Source organism: Glossina fuscipes, unplaced genomic scaffold, assembly GCF_014805625.2.
Source record: "Glossina fuscipes isolate IAEA_lab_2018 unplaced genomic scaffold, Yale_Gfus_2 73, whole genome shotgun sequence".
Classification (NCBI taxonomy): domain Eukaryota; kingdom Metazoa; phylum Arthropoda; class Insecta; order Diptera; family Glossinidae; genus Glossina; species Glossina fuscipes.
Genome location: NW_023998436.1, coordinates 1,368,763 through 1,389,969, shown reverse-complemented (window position 1 = coordinate 1,389,969; position 21,207 = coordinate 1,368,763). Strand labels below are relative to the sequence as shown.

Genomic DNA, 21,207 nt, shown 5'->3' with positions numbered 1-21,207 from the left:
AAAGGTACAATTCCCGGACTTTTTACTTTGGATTTCACAAATGAAACTCATTTGCAGCAGCAACACAAACCGTCAGTAGTCAGTTAATACATAGTCAATTTTTCTTCTCTTCGGCTACGTTTTTCTTTCGTTTCATTTCGTACGTAAATTCGTCGTTAACAAATGTAACCCAGTGTTGCATTTTTATAATGTGCGGTAACCAAAGCATATACAAAAAAATTGAATTTTGCCAAGCAAAGTAAAAAAAAAAAAAAAAATAAAGCGAAACAAATAAAACAAACAAAAAATAAATATAAGAGGAAAAGAACACACAAAATAAATCAATATTATAATGATAAATTTAAATAAAATTTATATTTCATCTTTATTTAAAAGAAAGCATCCCGTAAAATTATATGCCGGCTGTGAGTAAATTCTCATAGCTAAACGCTATTTATCATCATCTAAGCAAAAGACACAGAAGTTGTTATAAACGAATGCATTTGTGTCTGTGCAGCGAACACATATTGCACCGAGTTAACCATTAGATAGAAAAATACAGTAAAATCCCCTCATAACAGTTACAATCGGGCTTATTAAGACCAAATAATTATAGGATTTTTCCAATTCAAAAGAAATATCTGTTTTCAGTACAGTTTCGGTCCGCTTAAGGGGGAATTTACAATACGAAAATCCAACTAATCCAAATTCGAACGTCGATTTTGCGATATGTGGCTTAGCTTATGATAGCATTTGTATATTTTTTTTGATCATCGTAAGATTCAGGTTTTAATAAAGGCTTCTTTCCTCTTGTAAAATCTGACTAATCTAAACCTGAAATCAGAAAGTCAATTTTGCCTTAGCTTATGGTAGCATCCATATAAATTTTTGATCATCGCCAGATTCAGGTTTTATTGAAGACTTCTTTCCTCCTAAAGAATGCAAGTATCCCAAACCGGAAATCGGAAAGTCAATATCTGACTTAGTTTATTGTAGCATCTATATATATTTTTAATCATCGTAAGATGAAGGTTTTAATCATGGAATAGAATCCTCGAGATGCAAAGATACATTCCTAGTCAATGGTCACGGACCAGTTGGGAAGGATGGTATCCATTCTCAACTCAATATTCGACATATGTTAAACGTACAACTTGGAACAGATATTTATCTACAACTCAATTCAAATATGTATTAAAGTTATTTTAATGTAAAATTAAAGAAATTGTCCTAAACAAAACCAAAAACGATTACAGTTGACTTGAGGTTTTACATTTAAAAATTTAGACAGGTATTTCATAGATAACATTAAGATGTTAGAACTGCTGACAATACAGAACTATTTTAATGGCCAATTTCTGCTATAGATAGATATATATACAAATATACAAGTCTATATATATATAAACATGCTTGAAAAGAGTAGTAGATAATATACTTACACATTCAGATCATCACTGCATAAAAATGACCGAAGTATTCGGCGAAAGGTGTCGAATGAATAGATATATTCACCAAAAACGAATGAAATAATGCACATGTAAAAATGTATGTTTGTATAAATGTATATCACACAAATTGCAATAATAATATAATAAGTAATAGGGAATTAAGAACGTGAGTTTAAAATGTATTTAGTAATTATATTTTATATCCGGTAATATTTATAACTTTACATATTTTTTATAGCACTTTACATTGTGAAGAGTTTCAAAAAAAAAATATAATCACTCAATATGCCTGAGAGACTCTCTGGGCTTTTTCTTTTCTTTTTTTTTTGCGTTTATTTCGTTTCTAGTTATGTTTTTGTTTTGCTTTGTTTTTGCATACTATATGATAATTGAAAAAAGACAATGCATATTTCAGCATTACTTTTGCATTAAAAAGAAAAGGATGACTCTATAAACACGCACACACGCATATCAGTAATATTGATATCGTAAATATTGCGATAGAGCGCAACGAGATATTTTTCGCCGTTTTCGCTTTTACATTAATCTATTACAATTTTTATGCCAAAATGTACAAATAGTCATCGAAAACTGCTGCCAATTGCTGTTGTTGTTTTTATATTGTTTAAAAATTAAAACAAAAAAAAAAGACCACACAAAACTCGTTCCGCGACCACTAATGCAAATGCCTCTTCTTTTTCTCTATATATTTTGAAAATATGTAATGTATCCAATCATAAATACTTTTTCTATTTGGGGTTTTTTTCCCTTGTTTTTTTCTTTTTTTTTTTTTGTTTAATATTTGCAATATACAGTTCTCTTCACTTCACAATTGTATATTTAAAGCTAATCCATTGAATTCATTTATTATTGATGGGCTATAAGGTTAAATAGACTGTGGGGCAGGATGGGTTGGGGAGTTTGCTTTTTCGGTGTGGCAGACCAACTTCTCTTGTGCTGACCAGAGCTTCGATGTTGCCTATCGTTTCGCTTTGTTCGGACGACGACGACAACGAATGTTCTAATGATGGATAATGACAACGTTGTTGGTGCGCTGGCTGGCCTCTGATGGTGGTGACAACGTTGTTCACAAGCAAGGAATGACGACGAATAGCATTTATTACTATATACAAAAAAAATAATACACACAATTTTCTGCATCCATACACTCATACGCACGCAATAGCTGTTATTTTACGTATTCTTATCGAACTTGCGTTCATTAATTTTTCTAATTGTAGTGTTTGCAATAACAAAATTATCATTTTTCACGTAAAAAATTAATTAATTTCATTAGGTATTTGAAAAATTCCTTCTTTTTTAACTTTATATTTCGGGCGTTTTTTTTTTTTTTTTTATCTCAGAGATTACACAATTTTCATGGATTTCGCCTTTTCCCAGCGAGAATCTCCTTTAGGAAAAAATAAAGAAAAATTGGGAAAAAAACGAGAAAATCAGACACACATGCACGAATCGCATAAACCCGTGCTCTATATATATATACCACGGGCTTGAAGCACCATCAACTCTTCTATTCTACTATTAGCTTTGCTTTGCTTTCGGGACACAACACGAATAAAAATTATGTTTGACAGTCTGCGACAGAAAAATTTCAACCTTTTTCAATGCAATTTTTTTGCGTATTCACTAGGCTTTTCGATGCGTAATAATGTTCAATTTTTTGCACCACACTATTCGCATATTTTCGAAACTTTTTTCTTACTTAATTTGCCGTATTTTATTTAGAATTTTTAATTAATTTTGCACATCGGCATGACTCCATTTTTATCGAAGCTTAAGTCCGGCCATTTTTTGTGAATTTTTGGAATCATGGCCGGTTATAAATTGCAGCCAACTTCATTCATCATAATCTGCAACAGACATCACTGATAATTAACACCGAATTATGGCAACTCTGAAGTTGCTTATATTTAAAGATAATAAAACAGATTTAAAAAAAATGTACATTATTGCAAATAAATATTAAAAAAAAAATTATTATAAATGCATTCTTTATTAAATTTTCTTTTTAAATTTTGCATAATTCCGCAATATTCCAATGAAAGTAAAATTATCCAAAAATAATTAAATATTCTTGAAGTCTGGCAATCTTTACTTTAAAGAAAGAAAATTATTTCATTATTTCACTTAACGCAGTTTAAGTTTAGTCATATATTTATTTATTTTGCGTGACTGAATCTATAAACAAAAAAAATGTATCAAGAATATTTAAATCAATTACATGTCTCAATATTCCCTCTTACCACAGAAGAACTTCGATTACTACTTAACGATGATGAAAAACTTGAAGAAAAAGTGGACGAGGTTTTAGAAAACTTAAAGGCGCAAAAGGATGGTTTATTTGAAGAAAATCGAGAAAAAGCTGAACGAAATATTGAAAAGGAACCAGAAATCATTGAATTAAAGGGTAAATTAGCAGAACTTACTGAAAGGGGTAAACTATGTTGTGAAGCTGTGCAAGAGAAATTAGCCGCAATTAAAGATAAATCAGGTAACATTAGTCAGGAGACTGCCTTAGCCTTACTGCAAACTGCTGCCGCCGAAAGTGAAGAGGCTTCGGAGAATTTAGTTAAAAAATTCACTGACAATGAATTGACTGTCGACAGTTTTTTGGAAGAGTTCTTAAATGCACGAAAAATCATGCATTTACGTAAACTGAAAGCCGAGAAAATGCAAGAACTTATGAGGCGTCAAGCATTGGGTACTTCAAATCCGACATCACGCGGTGTAGGTTATGGTAATGTACCCGCCTCCAACTTTTATTTACCGCCCCATCCACCTACGCAGTTCGGCGGAGGAACCCCTTATCCTCTAGGTCCAATGATGCCAATGCCGCCACCTCGACCATATTAATCGTTATGCAATTTAAGCCAATAAATAGTTGTTGAAAGATTTAAACAAAACTTAATATAATTGGATTTAAAGAAAAAAATCCTTAAAAAAAGTTCACAATTGCAATTGACACTTTTTTTTTTTATTGAATTCATTTCATCCTTTTGTAAAATAAGTTTATGTAAGCGTTCATGTAAACATTCATTCGACCACTTTAATAAAGTTGTTTCTCTTATTAATTAATTAATTCAAAAAATATTCTAAAATTTTGTTTATATACAATTGCACTGTAAATATTCCAAAGCAAGGGAGAGAGAAAGAGAAAAAATAAATTTTTTTAAATGCGAACCTCTTAAAAGCGAAAAAAGCGATCCTTTTTAGAGAGTCAATGAACTTCGACTCACTTATTTTTTTTGTTAGATTTACGTGAATGAATCGTTTCAACGGTCAGAGCTGATTTATTATAATGTGCATTGGATATACGATCAATAAAATACAAACCCAGAATCGAAAATAGAATGCTATTAAATAACAAAAAAAAAAAAAACAAATTACATAGAGACAAATGTTTATATTTCCATACAATTACTTACCAGGTGGTTGCGCAAACGCGATGTACAACTCCGGCCGCTACGACTGCAACTATTAGACAAAATAATATTTCAGGAATAAATTTTGAAGAGAAATCTTCACCAAATAATAACATTTCCACATTAGATAGTGACGTTAAACTAAATAAAAATAACCATGAACCAATGAAACCGCCTAATATCGTATTTAGTTGGCTGGAATTAAACCATTCCGAATAAAAGCGTAAAGTAGCATAAATCATTAACGACATTATACACGAAATGATGGCACTGATGAGATGACCTCGTGGCAGACCTGAAACTGAATATGTTTCGAAATGATTAAACCATATATTTTACAATACAAAAAACAAGAAACAGAAGATACAAACCATCCTTAACCATCGTAAAAATACGTGTAAGATTACCAAAAATTTGTTAAAAAAAAAAACGCACGTATTTAGTGCACATATAAACAAACAATTTCTTAGCAATACATCCAATCGATAACAATTCACGGCTAGAGATTGAGATATCTTTCAAAATGTTTATCGTTTAAAGTTCATCTTCTTCTTTAACTGGCTGTCGTCGACTTCTTTTGTTTACGAATATAAATAATAAATGACAGCTGCGGTGACATTTCATTTTGCTTTTTATTCGCGTGGTTGAATACATTTTGTTTTCCTTTTTTTATATTAATTTTCTAGATTTAAGATCAACGCGTTACTGCTTAGCCTAAGTTTACAACGTTCCTGCTCCAGCATCGGAATTGCTGTAAAATCATTCATCATCTGATCGAGTAACTGTAACTGCGAAACCGATCAGAACTATACTATAACAATCTAACCAAAAAAAAAAAAAAATAAAGACCAAAGCATTAAAAAGAAAAAAGACAAAGACATAGGCAAAGGCATTATTTTGAATAAAAATTAATAAACAATGGCCCCATTAACTGCAGCAATTATAGAAGAATTATTAGAAACTGACATAAACCTAGAAGAAGGAGTCGAACAAATAGTCAAAGGTGAGAATCGTTAACAAAAACTTGGCCGCGGTGAGCCAAACATCTTTTTGACTTTTGTATCTTTCTTTTTTTTGAAAACTTAGATCTTACAAGTCATTTTTATGATATCGGAGAATTATGTGAAAAATTGCAAACACCTTTAACATCTACTAACGTGGAGAGACGTGTTCAGGGTACCTTGTTATTGACTCGAGTACTCGCTCACCTGCCTAAAGATATGTTAAATAGACAGCAATTAAATGTTATGGTTGAATTTTACGCAGCTCGTTTAAAAGATCATCACAACGTAATACCGGCCGTGATAGAAGGCATTGATGCTTTAGTTCGCATGGTCTATATGGAAGGAACTGATGTAGTTAAACTCTTGCAAAGCTTTTTTATAAATACCACCTGTCAATCACAACTTCGTAGTGATCGCTTTAAACTGTTCAATACATTTCAATATATCTCAGAGAGATATGTTTCTGGTAAATATTTATTATTTATTATATTATTTTATTATATTATTTCACTAAGTTAAATAATACTGAAATTTTTCATCAAAGAGAACAATTATGTCTGAAGAAAAAATTAGGAGCTAATTTACTGAGAATTTCTACTCTCGAAGCAGTTCAAATAAGGTGACCGGAGTTTTCTTCCAAAAAAGTAAGACAAATGGGAAGCGCTAATTATCGCCGTTATCATATCGGGAAGGTTAGGCAATGAAATTGTTGTAGTTGTCCGTCAGTTTTCGATTTAATAACTTTCCTAGTTTTCGGGTATTCGAAAATATGTTGATATATGTTGTTGTATATATGTTGAGAGGTCTTACGTAAGTGAATGCGACATCTGCACTTTTACCTGTCTTCACTTTGTCCATGCCCGGCACGCGAAGGATTCACTTCAAAACCAACTGAATTGATTTTTAAACGAACTTGAGAGACGACATGAACATGTATACGAATGAAATTTCGAATATTCGTTTCGATTGTAAAGTTATCTGTTTATTGGAAATAAAATGAAATCACATCCACCAAGGTCAATGAACAAGCATCGAATCAAGCCGAGAAGGAATATTCTCAAAATGTACCGCAGATTAGGTATGGGAAAAGGTATTGGGACCACCGATATTACCGCTATATCTCTTGCAAGTTATACTTAACAAGGATACGCCATTATCGGCGAGTAATGAGACAGGATATATAGCATATATAATAAATTAAAAAAGATAGTTGTTTTTGACGAAATATTACCTAAAAAGGAGTGGAAAGTGAAAATTAGGGAATTTCTCATTGATCATTCAAAATTGCAATACTAAAGAAAAGCTAATTTATATATTTTACAGCCTCTGCCAAGCAGTTAAGAATAATATACATAATAATATATATGTATTTTTGTTTTGCTTTCATTTGCATTCTTTTGCATTTGGTTTTATTTCGCTTTTATTTCTTTCGATTAAAATCTAAAGCATAAATTATTACCGGACTTCTATTGCATGTTTATGAATTTATCCTTTAAACAATAATCCGTCCGTGAACTGAATATTTCGAAAATAATTCTTAATTTAAGTAATTGCAATTTTAATTAGAACATCTATTTCTATAAACTGGAGATATGCATTTTCTCAGAATAAATGTTCTCGTCACCTTCCAGTTTAATGGTCAGGCGAAACGCTTTAAATTTAACAAATATTTATCAAATCTCAAACAGCTGACGTTCATCATTTAAAAAGTAAAATTCTATTCTCAGCGTAAAATTTACTTTGCTGTACATTTCTTATCGAAAGCCAAAATAAATGCCGAGAATAATAAAATTGTATGCTACCGTAAGAAGAGTGAGAGTGTTAAGTGCATAGGAAAATCTTAAAGCGCAAAGGTCTCTCAAAATTATCAAAAATCAGTGTAAATGTCTCTCAAACTTACCAATACCCAGTTGAAATGTTTCTTAAAATTACCAAAAACCAAAATCTTTCCAAAAAACCAAAGTCTTTCAAAATGAGCAAAATCAAACAGTGTGTGTGTGGAAGTGACCAAAATCAATCCACTCTAGTTCGAAAATGAGCAAAATGCATATATTTTTCAATAAAGGTAAACAAAAACTCAGAAAAATTTTCCCTCAAAATTTTTATTTTACTAAAAATACCTGTAGGATAATTCTCTGTTTAAATAAATCACAACATAGCTAATCAATTTTTTCTTTTTTTTAAATTTAATGTTTGAACTTTGCTGAATAAATAGACAGATTGGAAAAAGAGGGCAAAGGCTTATACAAATATATTCAGTTTCATTTTTCTATATCAGTGTTGGTTTTTGGAAATTTTCATTACAAGTCGAAATCTTAGAACCAGATTAAAGCAGATGCGCACGTATTTGAAAAACTGAATTTTTAAATTAAAAAAAAAAGTACCTTTCACCAAATGCATAGGTTAAAAAACAGGCCGTTGAAATGTTACGCCAGCTTGAGTCATTTGTGACATAGTTGCCAATATAAGTAAAGTAAGCTCATAGCACTTATTTCTGCCACATGCGCATGTTAAACACCATAACTTAAAATAGATTTTATTGCAAAAGTTGAAAAAAGCCATGCTGAACGAAGCCATCTGAAGGGCTATTGTATAGGTCTATTGTATGGGTCTCTACAGATGGGCTAAGAGATGTGCTCATGATTAAAGCAATAATTTGCATCGTTTATTCCGCCTATCACTTATTGCTCAAGTGTCAATTTGGAAAAAATACTTTTTAACTTGACCGCAACAGTTTGGTTGGCTTCAAGCGAAGCTGTGAACCTGATATTATTACGTCGAGTCATAAGTAACTTCCGTATTTTTATCAGGCATTGAACGACTAAATTAAATCTTACTTTAATAGGTGATTGTGGGGTATTCAATTTTTTTGAAATACCTCTCCTTGATTGGCGCGGAATTTTGCTCCAATATTACCTTTGAAAGGTCGTCGCCAAAGTCGGGACAACGTCCCGTATTTTAAGGTTAAATATCCAAAACGGAATTTTGTAACCAATTTTTCTAAGTGCGCGATCAGTTGTCAGTCCTATAACGTATACGCTGCATATTATTTCAGCTGTCGTCTTAGCGACTGTATAATTTCCCAAACTTGTTCAAATTTCCAACCCACTGCATGCATTTTTTGGCCCCCCATTTCAGTGGTTAAGCAAAACAGTTGAGAGAACAACAGCTGAGTGTAAACAAAAACACGTTTGCTTAGGTGAATTATAGTGGGTCAATACGAACAGTAGACTCTATCTGCCTGCATCGGAAGTTATTTATGACTTGACCTAATATTATGCACGCATAGCGTGGGCAGAAATTACAATAATACGATTAACAACAAATATTAAACTTACGCTTGGTACCAAGATTTATCAGATCTATATGAGAAGCATATGCAAAAAGGCCCCCATATATGCACGTAAAACACTCTGCTATGTTTACGGACTCGTTGAAAGTAGTGCATGCCAAAGTTCCCAGTCAAGTCTAGCTTTTTATGCCCTAAACCACTTGTGCGCAAGGATATGTGAAGTTTTTGCGCATGTATGCAACACCCGGATGGAGTTGAAATAGATCGACTGTTTAGTATACCCACTAGAGTCAAAAAGGCTCTTAGAAGTACAAACAATTCCTTATATGAAAAAAAAAAAAACTAGTAAAAAGGTTATGTTCGGCTAGGGCCGAGAATCTCGCATACCCATCACCATTAAAATCTTTAACGCCCAACTCTTTTATTTATGATCATATATCTTGCACTTGTCGCTTCTCAACTCTCCAAGTCCTTTTATTTGAGGCCCATATCGATGGTATTATTAAGAAAAAGTTAATCTAGCCCGTCGTGGTGTCCACTGTATTCGTTTTAGAATTAAAGCATTTGTAGGCAGATAATGTATCTTCATTTGAGGAATGTACAGAATAATTTCAAACGTTTTATCTTGTTTTACCTTGCGATTAATAAGTATAAAGCTTTAAAAAATTATAAAAAAAAAAATGTAACCATTTATAATTTTGTGTTGAAATGGCTGAGTTTTTCCATTTTCTCATATAAATCATTAAAGTAGTCTATAAATGTAAACGATGTAGAAAATTTCGGCCTTCTATCTTCCGTAATTTGTGAGTAATGGACAAAATTCCATAAATTTTTGCTTAGAGAAATGGAGCTGCGTTCAGTTTACGCTTCCCTGTTGTGGCAAATTTGATCTATTTTCAATATCAACCTGCGTGCAGCAACTTTCCATGTTTCTACCAAATTAGAAATCGATATCTTAATTTTTGGCGAACAGAAGAGTGTCAAGAACACACACAATGCACACAAAGACGCAAAGATGGTTAGACACGGCTTAATCGATTCAGAATATCACGCTGCTCAAAAATGTGTATATTTTAGAGGGTCGCGTCTGATGATTTCTTTTGGACATACAGACGGACAGATATGGCTTAATTGTTCCAGAGTTTCACGCTGATCAAGAATATAAATATTCCATAGGACCTCTGAAGCTGTCTTTTGGCCATATACGCACACAGGCGGATAGATGTGGCTTAACCGATTCAGAATTTCACGCTGCTCAAGAATATATTTACTCTTCTGAAGATTTCTTTTGGACGCACAGGCAGACAGATATGGCTTAATCGATTTAGAATTTCAAGTTGGTCAAGAATATAAACACTCTATAGGATCTATGAATTTGTCTTTTGGCCATGCAGGCACACAGACGATTTAAAATTTGAAGCTGATCAAGAATTTTATTGGGTCTCTGAAGCTGTCTTTTGGGCATACAACCACACAGACGGACAGACATGGCTTAATCAGCATTGCACGCTGATCAAAATATATACAGATTATGGCGTCTCTGAAAGAAATCGTCAGTTAAGAAAAATTAAAGAAAATTCAACCAGAATTCCAACAATATTTACTGAAAAAAAAAAAAAAAAAAAAAAATGATTTTCTTTTCCAAGCGACTATTTATATGTTCTTGTTTTATTTACAGAACTTAAAGTCATGTCGGGTGATTTCATTTATGGTATTATAAGTTCTATCGATGGCGAACGAGATCCTCGTAATTTGGATTTAATTTTTTCATTTATGCCTGGTTTTATCGCCACATATCCGTTGCTGCATTTAAGTGAAGAAATGTTTGAAATTTTCGCCTGTTATTTCCCCATTGATTTTACGCCGTCCCCCGGTGATCCCAGCAACATAACTAGAGATGATTTAGCAGCAAAATTGACAAAATGTTTAGTTGCCTCCCCCGATTTTATTGAATGGGCAATCCCGTTAGCTTTAGAGAAATTGGAAAGTGAATTAATTGTGGCTAAATGTGATTCTTTGGAATTGTTGGTGAGTTTTTTGAATTTGTTTTTTTTTTTTTTTTTTTTTTTTGCTTAATAAAAGACAATTTTTCTCCTTAGTATCAAGGCGCTTTAAATTTTCCATGTGATCGAATTGAGGCGCAATTTGAAACGATTTGGTTAGCTTTGAAAGCAGAAGTTTTTCCCGGTTCCGAGCATACGACAGTTGTAGATGCTGCTTTACGCGCAGTTAGCTGTTTTCTAGAGCAAGCTGCCAAAGCGAATATCTCCATCAGTCATAATTATCAGACTATGTTACTGGGAACAATTCTAACGCATTTAAGTGATGTTAGTCAGCGACTCTTCGAGCCGGCTGCACGTATTGCTATCGCCTGTTTATCTGGTGATTCAATATTTGCCAGTGAGAAAATTTTTGGAACGTTCCTCCTGAAACTAAACGATTCGTCAAATCCTCTAAACGATGAGCAATGTTTAAGTGTCTATACAATAATAGGGAAAATGTTTAAAATTATTTGCTCTCACGATCCGTCGATTTACAATAACTTAAGTGCAGATTTATGCGAGCAATTACATCGTCATGTCGGTAATACTTTGAATGCTAATGATAATGAGGATACTTGCAATCAAGATTTGATGCGCGCGGCTATAATCATATTAACGGAATCGACTCCATTAATTAATGAAGGAAACCGTGCCTTAATTTATAAAGTGTTAACAAAAATACTAAAGTTAGACTTTTTGAATTTAACTAACGAGCTACGCGTACTTATTGAACGTCTCGGAACTCTTCAACCCAATGAATTGCAAACAAAATGCATTGATTTATGTATAAGTGATTTCTCCACATATTCAACTTGTGTTCAAAAGAAAATGTTTGAATATTTTTTACCGTTGGTTAAACAATTGCCATTCACTGAACTCATTGTGAATTTATTGCTTCAACAGGCTTTCGCTACTTACTTAGTAAATGAAAAAGATAAACATTATGTAGCACTCCAAGCGTTGAGTAAATTATTGCAATATCAAGAAAAAAATTTCGTTAAGGAGCTGCAATATGAAAAGTCTTTAATTGCTAAATACGTGAAATTGGCTAAAAAAGTGGATAGTTTTTATTTTCCAAATATGTTTCTAGCCGAGATAGCTGTCGGTCTTTCTTTAGTCATTCGATCATTGCCCGTTGCTGAGCAGTATATGGTCGCAACACAAAATTTGGCCGAATTGAATCTTCAAGAGACATCGGACATATATGTAGCTCAAGGTTTATTGGGTTTCCTTCATAAAGATATCCGTTTAGATGATCATTTTGAACGTTTACTAGACGATCTAACACAATTCTCGATGACCAGCGATGATCTCGAAGCACGAGACGTTGCTCATCATTTGCTTTGCAGTTTTGTTAATAAAATTGATTACAACAATGGCAAAAATAATCATGGAATTTTGAAAAATAAAATTAAACAACTCATAGAACTGATTAAAGAGGAAAAGGAGCCGGCAATCGATATTCTGGCTTGGTTTGCTAAGGGATTAACAATGCGCGGTTGTGACGAGGCTGGCGAAATACTCGAAGAGGTTTAAGCTTTTCATATTAAAAGTGTCTGGCTTTGAAATGAAATTTGATATTTTTATTTAACTTTAGTTGGTCAAATTATTGGAGCATCCAACCTTAGCTTATGCCGCTTGCGAGGCGTTTAACATCATCTCTTCCAAATATCCGCATTTACATTTACCGATTATTAAGTTTTTATATAAACAGAAATATTTTCAAATGATGTTAACCAAATTGCGTCACAAATTGGAAACTTATTGTGAGCATCATTTGCAAGCCTTTCTTTACATATTGAGAGCAACACCGCATGCGGTTTTAAAACTGAACATTGAAAATGTATGCCTATTTATTTTGATACGATAATGCATAGAGAGATCGAAGATAATTTGCTTTACTTTATTTTCAGATTGGACCCGCTCTTTACAAAGGTCTGAGCACAACCAATATGCACACTTTACGTATATCCGTTGATATTTGCAGCAGCTTTGTTCACCAGCAGGACGAATATTTTGGAAATCATTTGTCGGTCTTAATACCATTGTGCTTAAAATTAATTACATTTGAAGATTCAATGGTAGGAAATATTCTAGTTGATGTTTTTATACCCGACATCGAGTATATCCATCTTGTCGTCAAAGCTTTTGTATATATTCTTAATCAGCCTCAAATTCTGAATCGATTTAAGTATGTCCGTCTGTCCCTTCGTTTAATATAAATGTTCTCCTGGCCACAAAAATTAAACTAGGACTTGCAACGTTGGCAATTCTTGCACGCAGATTGGTATTGAATGCGGGTCAAATCGGTCGAACGACACGCCTATAATATCACGTAAAGTGAGAGCACCTCTCTTTGGTATATCAAGATTTTATTTTCTTGTTAACCTTCAAAAACCCCACAAAATATTTGTTTCTTGACCAAGGTCAAATTTGAAATGCATCTAAACATGTCCGCATGTCCATCCGTCCCTCTGGCCGCCTGCATAGTAACCATGGCAAACATTATCCCTTCGCCTTCGGATATGCGCAAGGATTTGAAAATTATCCAAACCGACCAAACGATACAACTATACTCCTGTACTATAGAAATTGCGAACAGATTCGCTTTCCATGCACTTTCTTTGCTTTTCACTCATAAAGTACAGCCCAGACCACATTTAAAATTTCGCTCTCATTCTGAAAATGGAACAAATCAACCACGTCCATCCAATATCATAGAGTATTAAAATTAAGCCATTTTATTTTTGCCTTATCTGTTTGAGGATAACGATGAGGGACATAAAAGATTCGGTCGCGACCGAATATAATTTTCTTACATGTTTGTTTTTCTTTTGTTCATTGATTTTCTTAATTTTTTTTAATATCTATTTGCACATCCACCATCAAAAAAGGCATAATGCACTTGTCGCTCCGTTTGTGACATTCAGAAATATTCATCAAATTCAGCAGCGTGATATTTGAATTCTATTTACCAGGTCCATGCGTTAGACGTTGTCTGCGTTTAGAACTCTTTCGCCAATTCATATTAATTATCATATAGACTGCGGTCATGCGTTACATTTGAAAATGGGGCCTTTTGCCCTTATTTACACCCCCATTAGGCAAGAAACTATAACTTTTAACCTATAGCATATGGATCCAAAATCTAAAATGACGATCCCCTCAAAATTTCAGTAAAGAGTAATGGGTGCGATGGTCTCTCTACCAATAACCCAATAATAGGCAAAAGGAAGATAATCGAGTTAATATCCGATTTAAATGATACCTAAGGCCAATTGAAGGGTCAAGGATTCCGAATGACTGACGGACAGACTTATACTTAATAAAACATTTTCTAATTATTGCATAATACTTTGAGCTGATGGGTATCAAAAGATTCGCCCTAAGGCGATTATAATTTTTTTATTTGTTTTTTTTTGTGTGTTTTTTTTTTTCTAATTTCTCTTTTTCTTATAGTATGTGCGCATTTCTGTCCTTAATCTACTGCATGACCTTACAAAGTATCCCACATATTTGTTGTTGCCTTATAGAATGGATGTGATATTGGAATTAGCGTCAGCATTGGATGATCCCAAGCGCTTAGTACGTAATGCGGCGGTTAGGGCGCGCAACTCTTGGTATCTGATAGGCGCACCGGGAACCGAATAATCTTCAATTGCTTTAAAGATTTACTTAAGCGCTTTTTCATATCTAGTTATGCTTAAGTGTATATATATATGTATGCGTGTTTGTGTGTGTGTTAATAAACGAAAAGTTAAGTAAATCTATCAATGGAAACGTGTGCGACCTTTTAAATGATTTATGTACTAAAGTATAAATTATCGTTAAGCATATTATTTCCATTTCCGTTTTGGTTTTTGTCTTTTCTTTTTGTTACTTTTATTCGAAATTAACCGTTGAAAAAAATATATTATTAGTTGATTATCAATAAGGATGGTCACATTGTGATCTGGCCATGAGAGCGCATTTTTGGGCTTTTTGCACAACTTCGGGACAACGACGCTTACGTAACAGACGACAATCCTGAAAGTAGCCTTCATTTCGCGGAAAACCATGAGTGAAATCTTGATAGGTTATTAAGCCGAGACCCCAAATTTTGCCACCACGAAATTCACCCTCAAATTTCATACCGTCAGCGCGCCAAAATATCCCATGACCATGAAACCAACCATTCATAAATTCTCCCTCATATCTGCAAGGGAAACGCCAAAAAAAAAAATGGAAAAATAAAAAACAAATCATCATATCACGCACGTACTTGGCCCCGTCAGCAAACCATAAACAACCTAAACCGTGGCTCATGCCTTCGACAAACTGTCCATCATAACGAGTACCGTCGGCAAATTGCAAATGACCCAAACCGTGCTTTTGACCGCGTTGATTCCATTCGCCTATATAGCGAGTCGAGTCCTCATAACGCCAACCACCCACCTTGACCGCACCTCTCGACGGTGAAGTCTCCATTGGCATGCGTCCAACATTGCTTGCTACACTGGCTATGACAAAACCAAAAGGAGAACAACAAAAAAAGTCTTTAAATTTGAAAATATTTATCACTTTACTTGTCCACCTTGTTCCTCGTAATCATCCATTTTTTTTTTCTGATATGTTTTTTTTTTTTTAGATATCTATATATATATCTATATACATATATATATATATATATAATTCAACAATATAAAAATTATTTATTATCAAGTAAAGTAAATCAATGTTGAATGTTCAACGAATGTTTAATGTTTAACGCAATACTAAACAACGTTCATTCACGTGCTTTGTGTGGCTTCGTAATTTTTCATTCGCTAACAATTATTACTGTTCCATTTTACCTTTTAAATCTAATTAACATGAAAGGTATGTCTTTGAAAATATGAAAAACAAATACTGTATGTAAACATACAACCGCGAATTCTTCTCCTATTCCGCTTTCATTGTTTACATACCTGTTGCTTGAGAATGAAATAAAAACGATTGTAGACATTAATTCCATGTCATCCATGTTGATGCGATGAAAAGCTTACTTCCGAATATGACCAAAAGGAATTGGTTCGAGACGACAAATATTGAAATAGTAGTAATCATGCAATGGGAAGTTGGGGAACTCCAACACCAGTCAAAGAGCGAACAAAAGTGGCCGTTGATGCGTGATACTGTATAGTATCAAACATGTGAATATCATTATTCTGCCAATGTTCACCTTTTCTTAAAAAGTCCAAGCTTAATACTTAAAGACATTAAGTCGAGTCATAAATAACTTCCGATGCAGGTAAGTAGAGTCTGTTGTTCGTATTTAGCCACTATAAGTCACCGAAACAGAGAAGTTTTTGATTTCGCTATACAGATGAAGATTCAGTTAGTCTTCTATCAATTGTTTTGTATGATGCATGTTACATATTCAACTGTTTTTTTTAACCTCTGAAGTAGAGAGTCAAAAAATGCACAGTCGACATGTAATGCTTTGGGAATTTAAACAAGGCAAGTAGCGCTAAGACGACAGCTGAAAAAATATGCAGCGTGTACGGTGAACGACTGATAACTGATGGGGCAGTTAGAAATCGGTTTACATATTTCCGTTCTAGAGATACAAACTAAAAAGACGGGACGTTTTTCCGATCTTGACGACAACCTTTTAATCAGCAAAAGGTATAGCAGAAAGATTGAATGCCTCAAAAGCAACTGTTAACCGCCATCTAGAGGCATTAGGGAAAGTCAGCAAGTTAGAAGCGCGGATGCCTCTCAATCTCAGTGAACGGAATAAAGAAGTTCGCATCGCAATCGCCACAAGTCTGCTCTCACGGGTTAAAATCGATCGAAGAATTGGTTACCTATTACAATATCGTTCGCAAAAGACAGTGGCTTGGTAAAGAATTAATCCCCCTCACCGAAATATCCGAAAACAAACATCCATGGCAAAAAGATCTTAGTGGTCTTCTTATCAATTTAATAATTACTCCGGATAGATACGTCCAGCAGCCGCAAAGGGTGCAAGAGAAACTCCATGAAAGGTGTCCAGCAAAGATGACTCCAGAAAAAATTGGATGGTCTGTTTTAGCATACCACGCCTTACTTCCCATGCCTTACCCTCCCAGACTAGCAAGTTTTCTGTGACCAGACATTTTGAATGAAAAAATCTTCAATTCTGAAGAGTAAGTCAGTTAGGTTGTTGAAAATTTCTTCCCGTACAAACCGGCCACATTTTGCAAGGAAGCAAATGATAAACTAGCAGGAAGAAGGCTGGAAGATCATATATAATAATGAATTAATAGAATTTTGTTATTCAATGAGAACAAAATAAATGTCTGATAAGAAAACGGAAGTTACTTATGCGTCGACCTAATATATTAAAAGTTTTAATAAATTCTGTCTGTCTGTGCTGTAATTCCTTACTTATTAAAACGTATATGAAGCATTGAATTTTTCTAAAATTTTTGATGTAAATAACTTGAATATTGATATACGATGTGACTATCAATTGCTTACAAGTCGTCGGCCAGTAAAAAAATGTGAACTACATAAAAGGTGGATCTTAACGGCCTACAAAAAAACGAGGTATTTTGATATTTTTCATAGAATAGAAGGAAAGGTAGTAGAATAATAATAGTAGAGGAGGTTTGAAGTACTAAAAAAAAAAATTATTTTGGAAAAATATTAAAAAAAACACACTGCGGCGGGCAGCAAGCATGGCTGGTCCAAATTTACATTAAAACAATACCGAAAAAAAAAAATCGTATAATCTGCATCCCTAGGTCTACAGTGATACTTAGCGGTTCCTCAGAAATATTGATTTTTTATGTAAATGGCGGGGTTTGAGTGCACTTTTCCAAGCAAGAAAATTATGCTTGGTCGTGTTCGAATTTTGTATACCCATCACCGTCATGCTAGAAAAGACTAACAAAAAAGAACTACATTTCCATATTTATATGGAGTGTTTGTTGCATTTCATGAGTGACGACTATAGAACACGAAAAGAAAAGGTGTTCACAGTTTGCAGTTATTGCATAAGTGTATAGGCATTATAAGCGTGTTCCTTGGCCGGTTTGGATCATTTCAAGTTCTTTTGTAAATTCGTAGGCGATATCTTTATTTTTGCGAACGAGAGAATGTGTACCACATATAGTGCCAATTTGCGCACAGACGAGGAGGCGATCATGTTTAGATGCATTCCAAATTTCATTCTGACTAAGAATTTATACAGGTTGTGGAGTTTTGGAAGTTTGCTCCTGAGCGTTATAAAGGTGTTGGAAAAACTGATTAAATTTTGATGCTATAGTATTGAGCGGGGGTGGTCACTTCATTCCATTCTCGTGCAGCTATTGCAGCAACGGCTACAAACTTCCTAAAAAACTGCCTAATTTTCATTTTTGCTGATCAAAAACATATATATGTATATCTTTTGGGGTCTCTGAATTTTCTGGGTCTTGCAAACACTTTGACAAAATGAATATACTCCTTATTGTTCGGTGATGGGTATAAAAATGTTTAAATGAACTTATCGAAAAACTCCTATGTACTTCTGTAGATAGGGTAGTTTCAAAGGTATTGTGAAAAAAAGTCAGATCAAGGAAAATGAAAGTTGTTTGGATTATGCTCTGTGCAGTTTTGCAAAAATGTGTTTCAAGATGAACGCGTTTAAAGATTTAGGACGCTACACTACTTGTGATACAAGGTGTATTAAATTAGTGCGGACGTATCTAATACGCAGAAGGAGCTAAGATAGGTTCTGAAAAGATCTAAGGCTGTCTGTCCGTCTTTCTGCATGTCTGTCCATATAATTTTGCGTTCAAGCTACTGGTAGCATTTTTTTGTATATTAACGTGTTTTTAATCTGAAAAGCGAACACTATTGAAAATGGTTCGGGTCGGTCCACTTTTTCCACCACTCCCCATATAGCGCCCTATTTTCTTGGCAAAAATGACTAAGTAGTATTATTTCGGTGTTCTAAATTGCTATGAACACTTTAGATCGGCCGAGCAATTTTTGAACCCTCTTTCAAATAACGAAAACTCAAGTTCGTATGACAGACAGATATAATTTTCCTCGAGAAGCATAACAGTAATTTAACATTAAAAATGTAACTGTACCAAATTTGGACCATCTCGGCCTATTGTTTGGATCCCACCCAAATGAGGATTTTCATGAAAATAGATGAAATGATGAACCTCATAAATATGGTGAACCGAAACGTTCGGTTGAGCAGCGCAGCCGATATATATGATAAAATGGAAAATTTGAAGGAACTCTTTTGAAAACTCTTCTGATATTATTATTATTATTAATTATTAATTTAGCCAAAGAATAAATTCTAAGACTAAAGTCTTACAGCACTAGCATCTAAAGCTTTCGGGTTTTATTAAAAACTCTACCGCACTTGAGATTTGAACCCACCACCACTGTGTTGCTAGTCGGGACTCGTCTTTACTTGGTCACTTAGGAGGATTCTTCTGAAAGATATGATGCAATTTGTTCGAAAAGTGTTTGTAAAAATTTGTATCACTTTTTTACTTGAAAAAGGCATGTTTTGGGGAAAATGGGCGCAATATATATTAAACAAGAGAGAGTTTCCATCATTTTCTACAACATTTTAAAATATTTTTGGCAATATGGCGATATCGTGTCGAAAGAATTTATAATTGGCAGCGATCCACCCACAAACCCATTTTCGCACTTCTTCAACTATGCGGGCCCACGTGATAAATCGATCTGAACAAGTAGTAACAAGGTGGTGTTATGTCTGGCGAGTACGTTTGGTGTGGCAGAACTTCCGGTTCGAGTAGCAGCAGTGTATTCTGGGCAACTCTTGCAACAAATGGACACATAGTGTTTTCAGTCAATTCGTGTCGCCACTTTTAAGCCGTTGAAACCGTGGCTTCACCATAAGCCTCTAAACGCGTTTGGCTTTGGCAACAGATTGCTTCAAATAAACAACAAAAGTAATGAATTTGGAAGAAGAATTTCGGACGTTCCATGATTAGCGTCGACATACGCTCAACGTTATTTTATGTAGAGGAAGAACCATTAAATTCAACCGTTATCTACACTGGTATTTCCCATTACGTTATCATTTTTACTTGTAGAAGTCACTGATTAACATCTTTGCAAACGCCTTACATATGACAAGGAGAAGAAATCATTTAAAAATTTGATTAAAAAGTATAACATGGAGAGGAGTTTGTTTGAAAATTCATTTGAACGTTCGTTTGATGGATATAACGAAATGAAGGAAAGTTTGTTTTGAAAGTTTAGCCGAAAAGTAGGATGAACTGAAAAGCTCTCTTAATAACTCGTTTAAAAAACATGACGGACGGAAAAAATTATTCGAAAACTCATTTGAAAGGTAGAACACAAACTGCTGAACACGCCTAAAAGACTTGCTTGTCATTTCAAAGCACTCTTAAAATATGTAAAGAATTAGATGGCATTTAAAGACGTCCATGAAAGAAGAAGCAGGAGAAAAAGAAGAACACAGTGGAAAACTTCATGGCTACAGTTAAAATGATTATAATTGCCTTCTGTTTGTTCTCTTACAATATATTTTCAATATTATTCTCGTGTGCTTTATGTTACTTCGTCGACGTGAGCAGCCTTCTAACTGCTACAGATTAGTAAGAAAATTGGCGAATATTTATTTAAAAATAAAGTTTTTTTTTTCTTCTGTATAATATGAAAAGAAACAACAATTTTTATTACACAAGTAGCCATAATTTTAATTTCCTTTTCTTCTTTTTTTTTTTTTTTCTTTTTCTATGTAACGAAAACTGAAAATTAATTATTAAACATAATTGTTGTTGGATACTTCTTCTTAATACTATACAATTGTTTTTAATGAAAACTTAAAAAGAAAAAACTGAATAAAATCAATAATAAAAAAAAAAAAAAAAAAAAACAGAAAAGGAAAAAATTTAAATAAAAAAGCCAATTAAAATGCTTACAATTAATATGCTTACAAGGAGTAAGGTCCTGCTTGATTATGCATTTAACGTAATGAACAACGAA

At 33.7% G+C, this 21,207-nt stretch overlaps 5 protein-coding genes across 5 annotated transcripts in view; 2 read left to right on the top strand and 3 right to left on the bottom strand.

The window, feature by feature from the left end:
• Nucleotides 1-1,572, bottom strand: part of LOC119638156 (trithorax group protein osa) — a 135,873-nt gene extending 134,301 nt beyond the window's left edge. Inside the window, 1 exon segment of the mRNA XM_038034816.1 lies at nt 1,422-1,572. The gene's annotated coding sequence lies outside the window, so the exon portion shown is untranslated.
• Nucleotides 1,573-3,533: 1,961 nt separating this feature from the next.
• Nucleotides 3,534-4,539, top strand: LOC119638113 (vacuolar protein sorting-associated protein 37B). Its single transcript, XM_038034742.1, has one exon. It carries the CDS (start codon nt 3,645-3,647, stop codon nt 4,302-4,304), a length of 660 nt encoding a protein of 219 aa, XP_037890670.1. The 5' UTR covers nt 3,534-3,644; the 3' UTR covers nt 4,305-4,539.
• A 92-nt stretch (nt 4,540-4,631) lies between these two features.
• LOC119638114 (protein KRTCAP2 homolog) lies at nt 4,632-5,338 on the bottom strand. Its single transcript, XM_038034743.1, has 3 exons — nt 5,245-5,338; nt 4,877-5,174; nt 4,632-4,804 (listed from the first exon to the last, which is right to left on the bottom strand). The coding sequence occupies exons 1-3, from the start codon at nt 5,255-5,257 to the stop codon at nt 4,684-4,686; spliced, it is 432 nt and encodes a 143-aa protein (XP_037890671.1). The 5' UTR covers nt 5,258-5,338; the 3' UTR covers nt 4,632-4,683.
• Nucleotides 5,339-5,508: 170 nt separating this feature from the next.
• Nucleotides 5,509-14,871, top strand: LOC119638122 (MMS19 nucleotide excision repair protein homolog). The gene is made up of 7 exons (XM_038034752.1): nt 5,509-5,876; nt 5,960-6,343; nt 10,848-11,197; nt 11,269-12,741; nt 12,809-13,054; nt 13,125-13,292; nt 14,671-14,871. Exons 1-7 carry the CDS (start codon nt 5,792-5,794, stop codon nt 14,860-14,862), a joined length of 2,898 nt encoding a protein of 965 aa, XP_037890680.1. The 5' UTR covers nt 5,509-5,791; the 3' UTR covers nt 14,863-14,871.
• A 249-nt stretch (nt 14,872-15,120) lies between these two features.
• Nucleotides 15,121-15,819, bottom strand: LOC119638123 (MORN repeat-containing protein 4 homolog). Its single transcript, XM_038034753.1, has 3 exons — nt 15,785-15,819; nt 15,473-15,710; nt 15,121-15,406 (listed from the first exon to the last, which is right to left on the bottom strand). The coding sequence occupies exons 1-3, from the start codon at nt 15,804-15,806 to the stop codon at nt 15,139-15,141; spliced, it is 528 nt and encodes a 175-aa protein (XP_037890681.1). The 5' UTR covers nt 15,807-15,819; the 3' UTR covers nt 15,121-15,138.
• Nucleotides 15,820-21,207: the final 5,388 nt, after the last annotated feature.

What these genes read in the sequence shown, in the direction of transcription:
- LOC119638113 (XM_038034742.1), top strand. Translation starts at nt 3,645, where the DNA reads ATGTATCAAGAATATTTAAATCAATTACATGTCTCAATATTCCCTCTT.
- LOC119638114 (XM_038034743.1), bottom strand. An exon ending in CGCGTTTGCGCAACCACCTG is followed by an intron (nt 4,805 to 4,876) that starts GTAAGTAATTGT and finishes GTTATTTAATAG; the next exon opens with CATTCTATTTTCGATTCTGG.
- LOC119638122 (XM_038034752.1), top strand. Translation starts at nt 5,792, where the DNA reads ATGGCCCCATTAACTGCAGCAATTATAGAAGAATTATTAGAAACTGAC. An exon ending in GTGATTCTTTGGAATTGTTG is followed by an intron (nt 11,198 to 11,268) that starts GTGAGTTTTTTG and finishes TTTTCTCCTTAG; the next exon opens with TATCAAGGCGCTTTAAATTT. An exon ending in TAAAACTGAACATTGAAAAT is followed by an intron (nt 13,055 to 13,124) that starts GTATGCCTATTT and finishes CTTTATTTTCAG; the next exon opens with ATTGGACCCGCTCTTTACAA.
- LOC119638123 (XM_038034753.1), bottom strand. Translation starts at nt 15,806, where the DNA reads ATGGATGATTACGAGGAACAAG. An exon ending in GGATGATTACGAGGAACAAG is followed by an intron (nt 15,711 to 15,784) that starts GTGGACAAGTAA and finishes GTTTTGTCATAG; the next exon opens with CCAGTGTAGCAAGCAATGTT. An exon ending in TGGTTTGCTGACGGGGCCAA is followed by an intron (nt 15,407 to 15,472) that starts GTACGTGCGTGA and finishes TTTCCCTTGCAG; the next exon opens with ATATGAGGGAGAATTTATGA.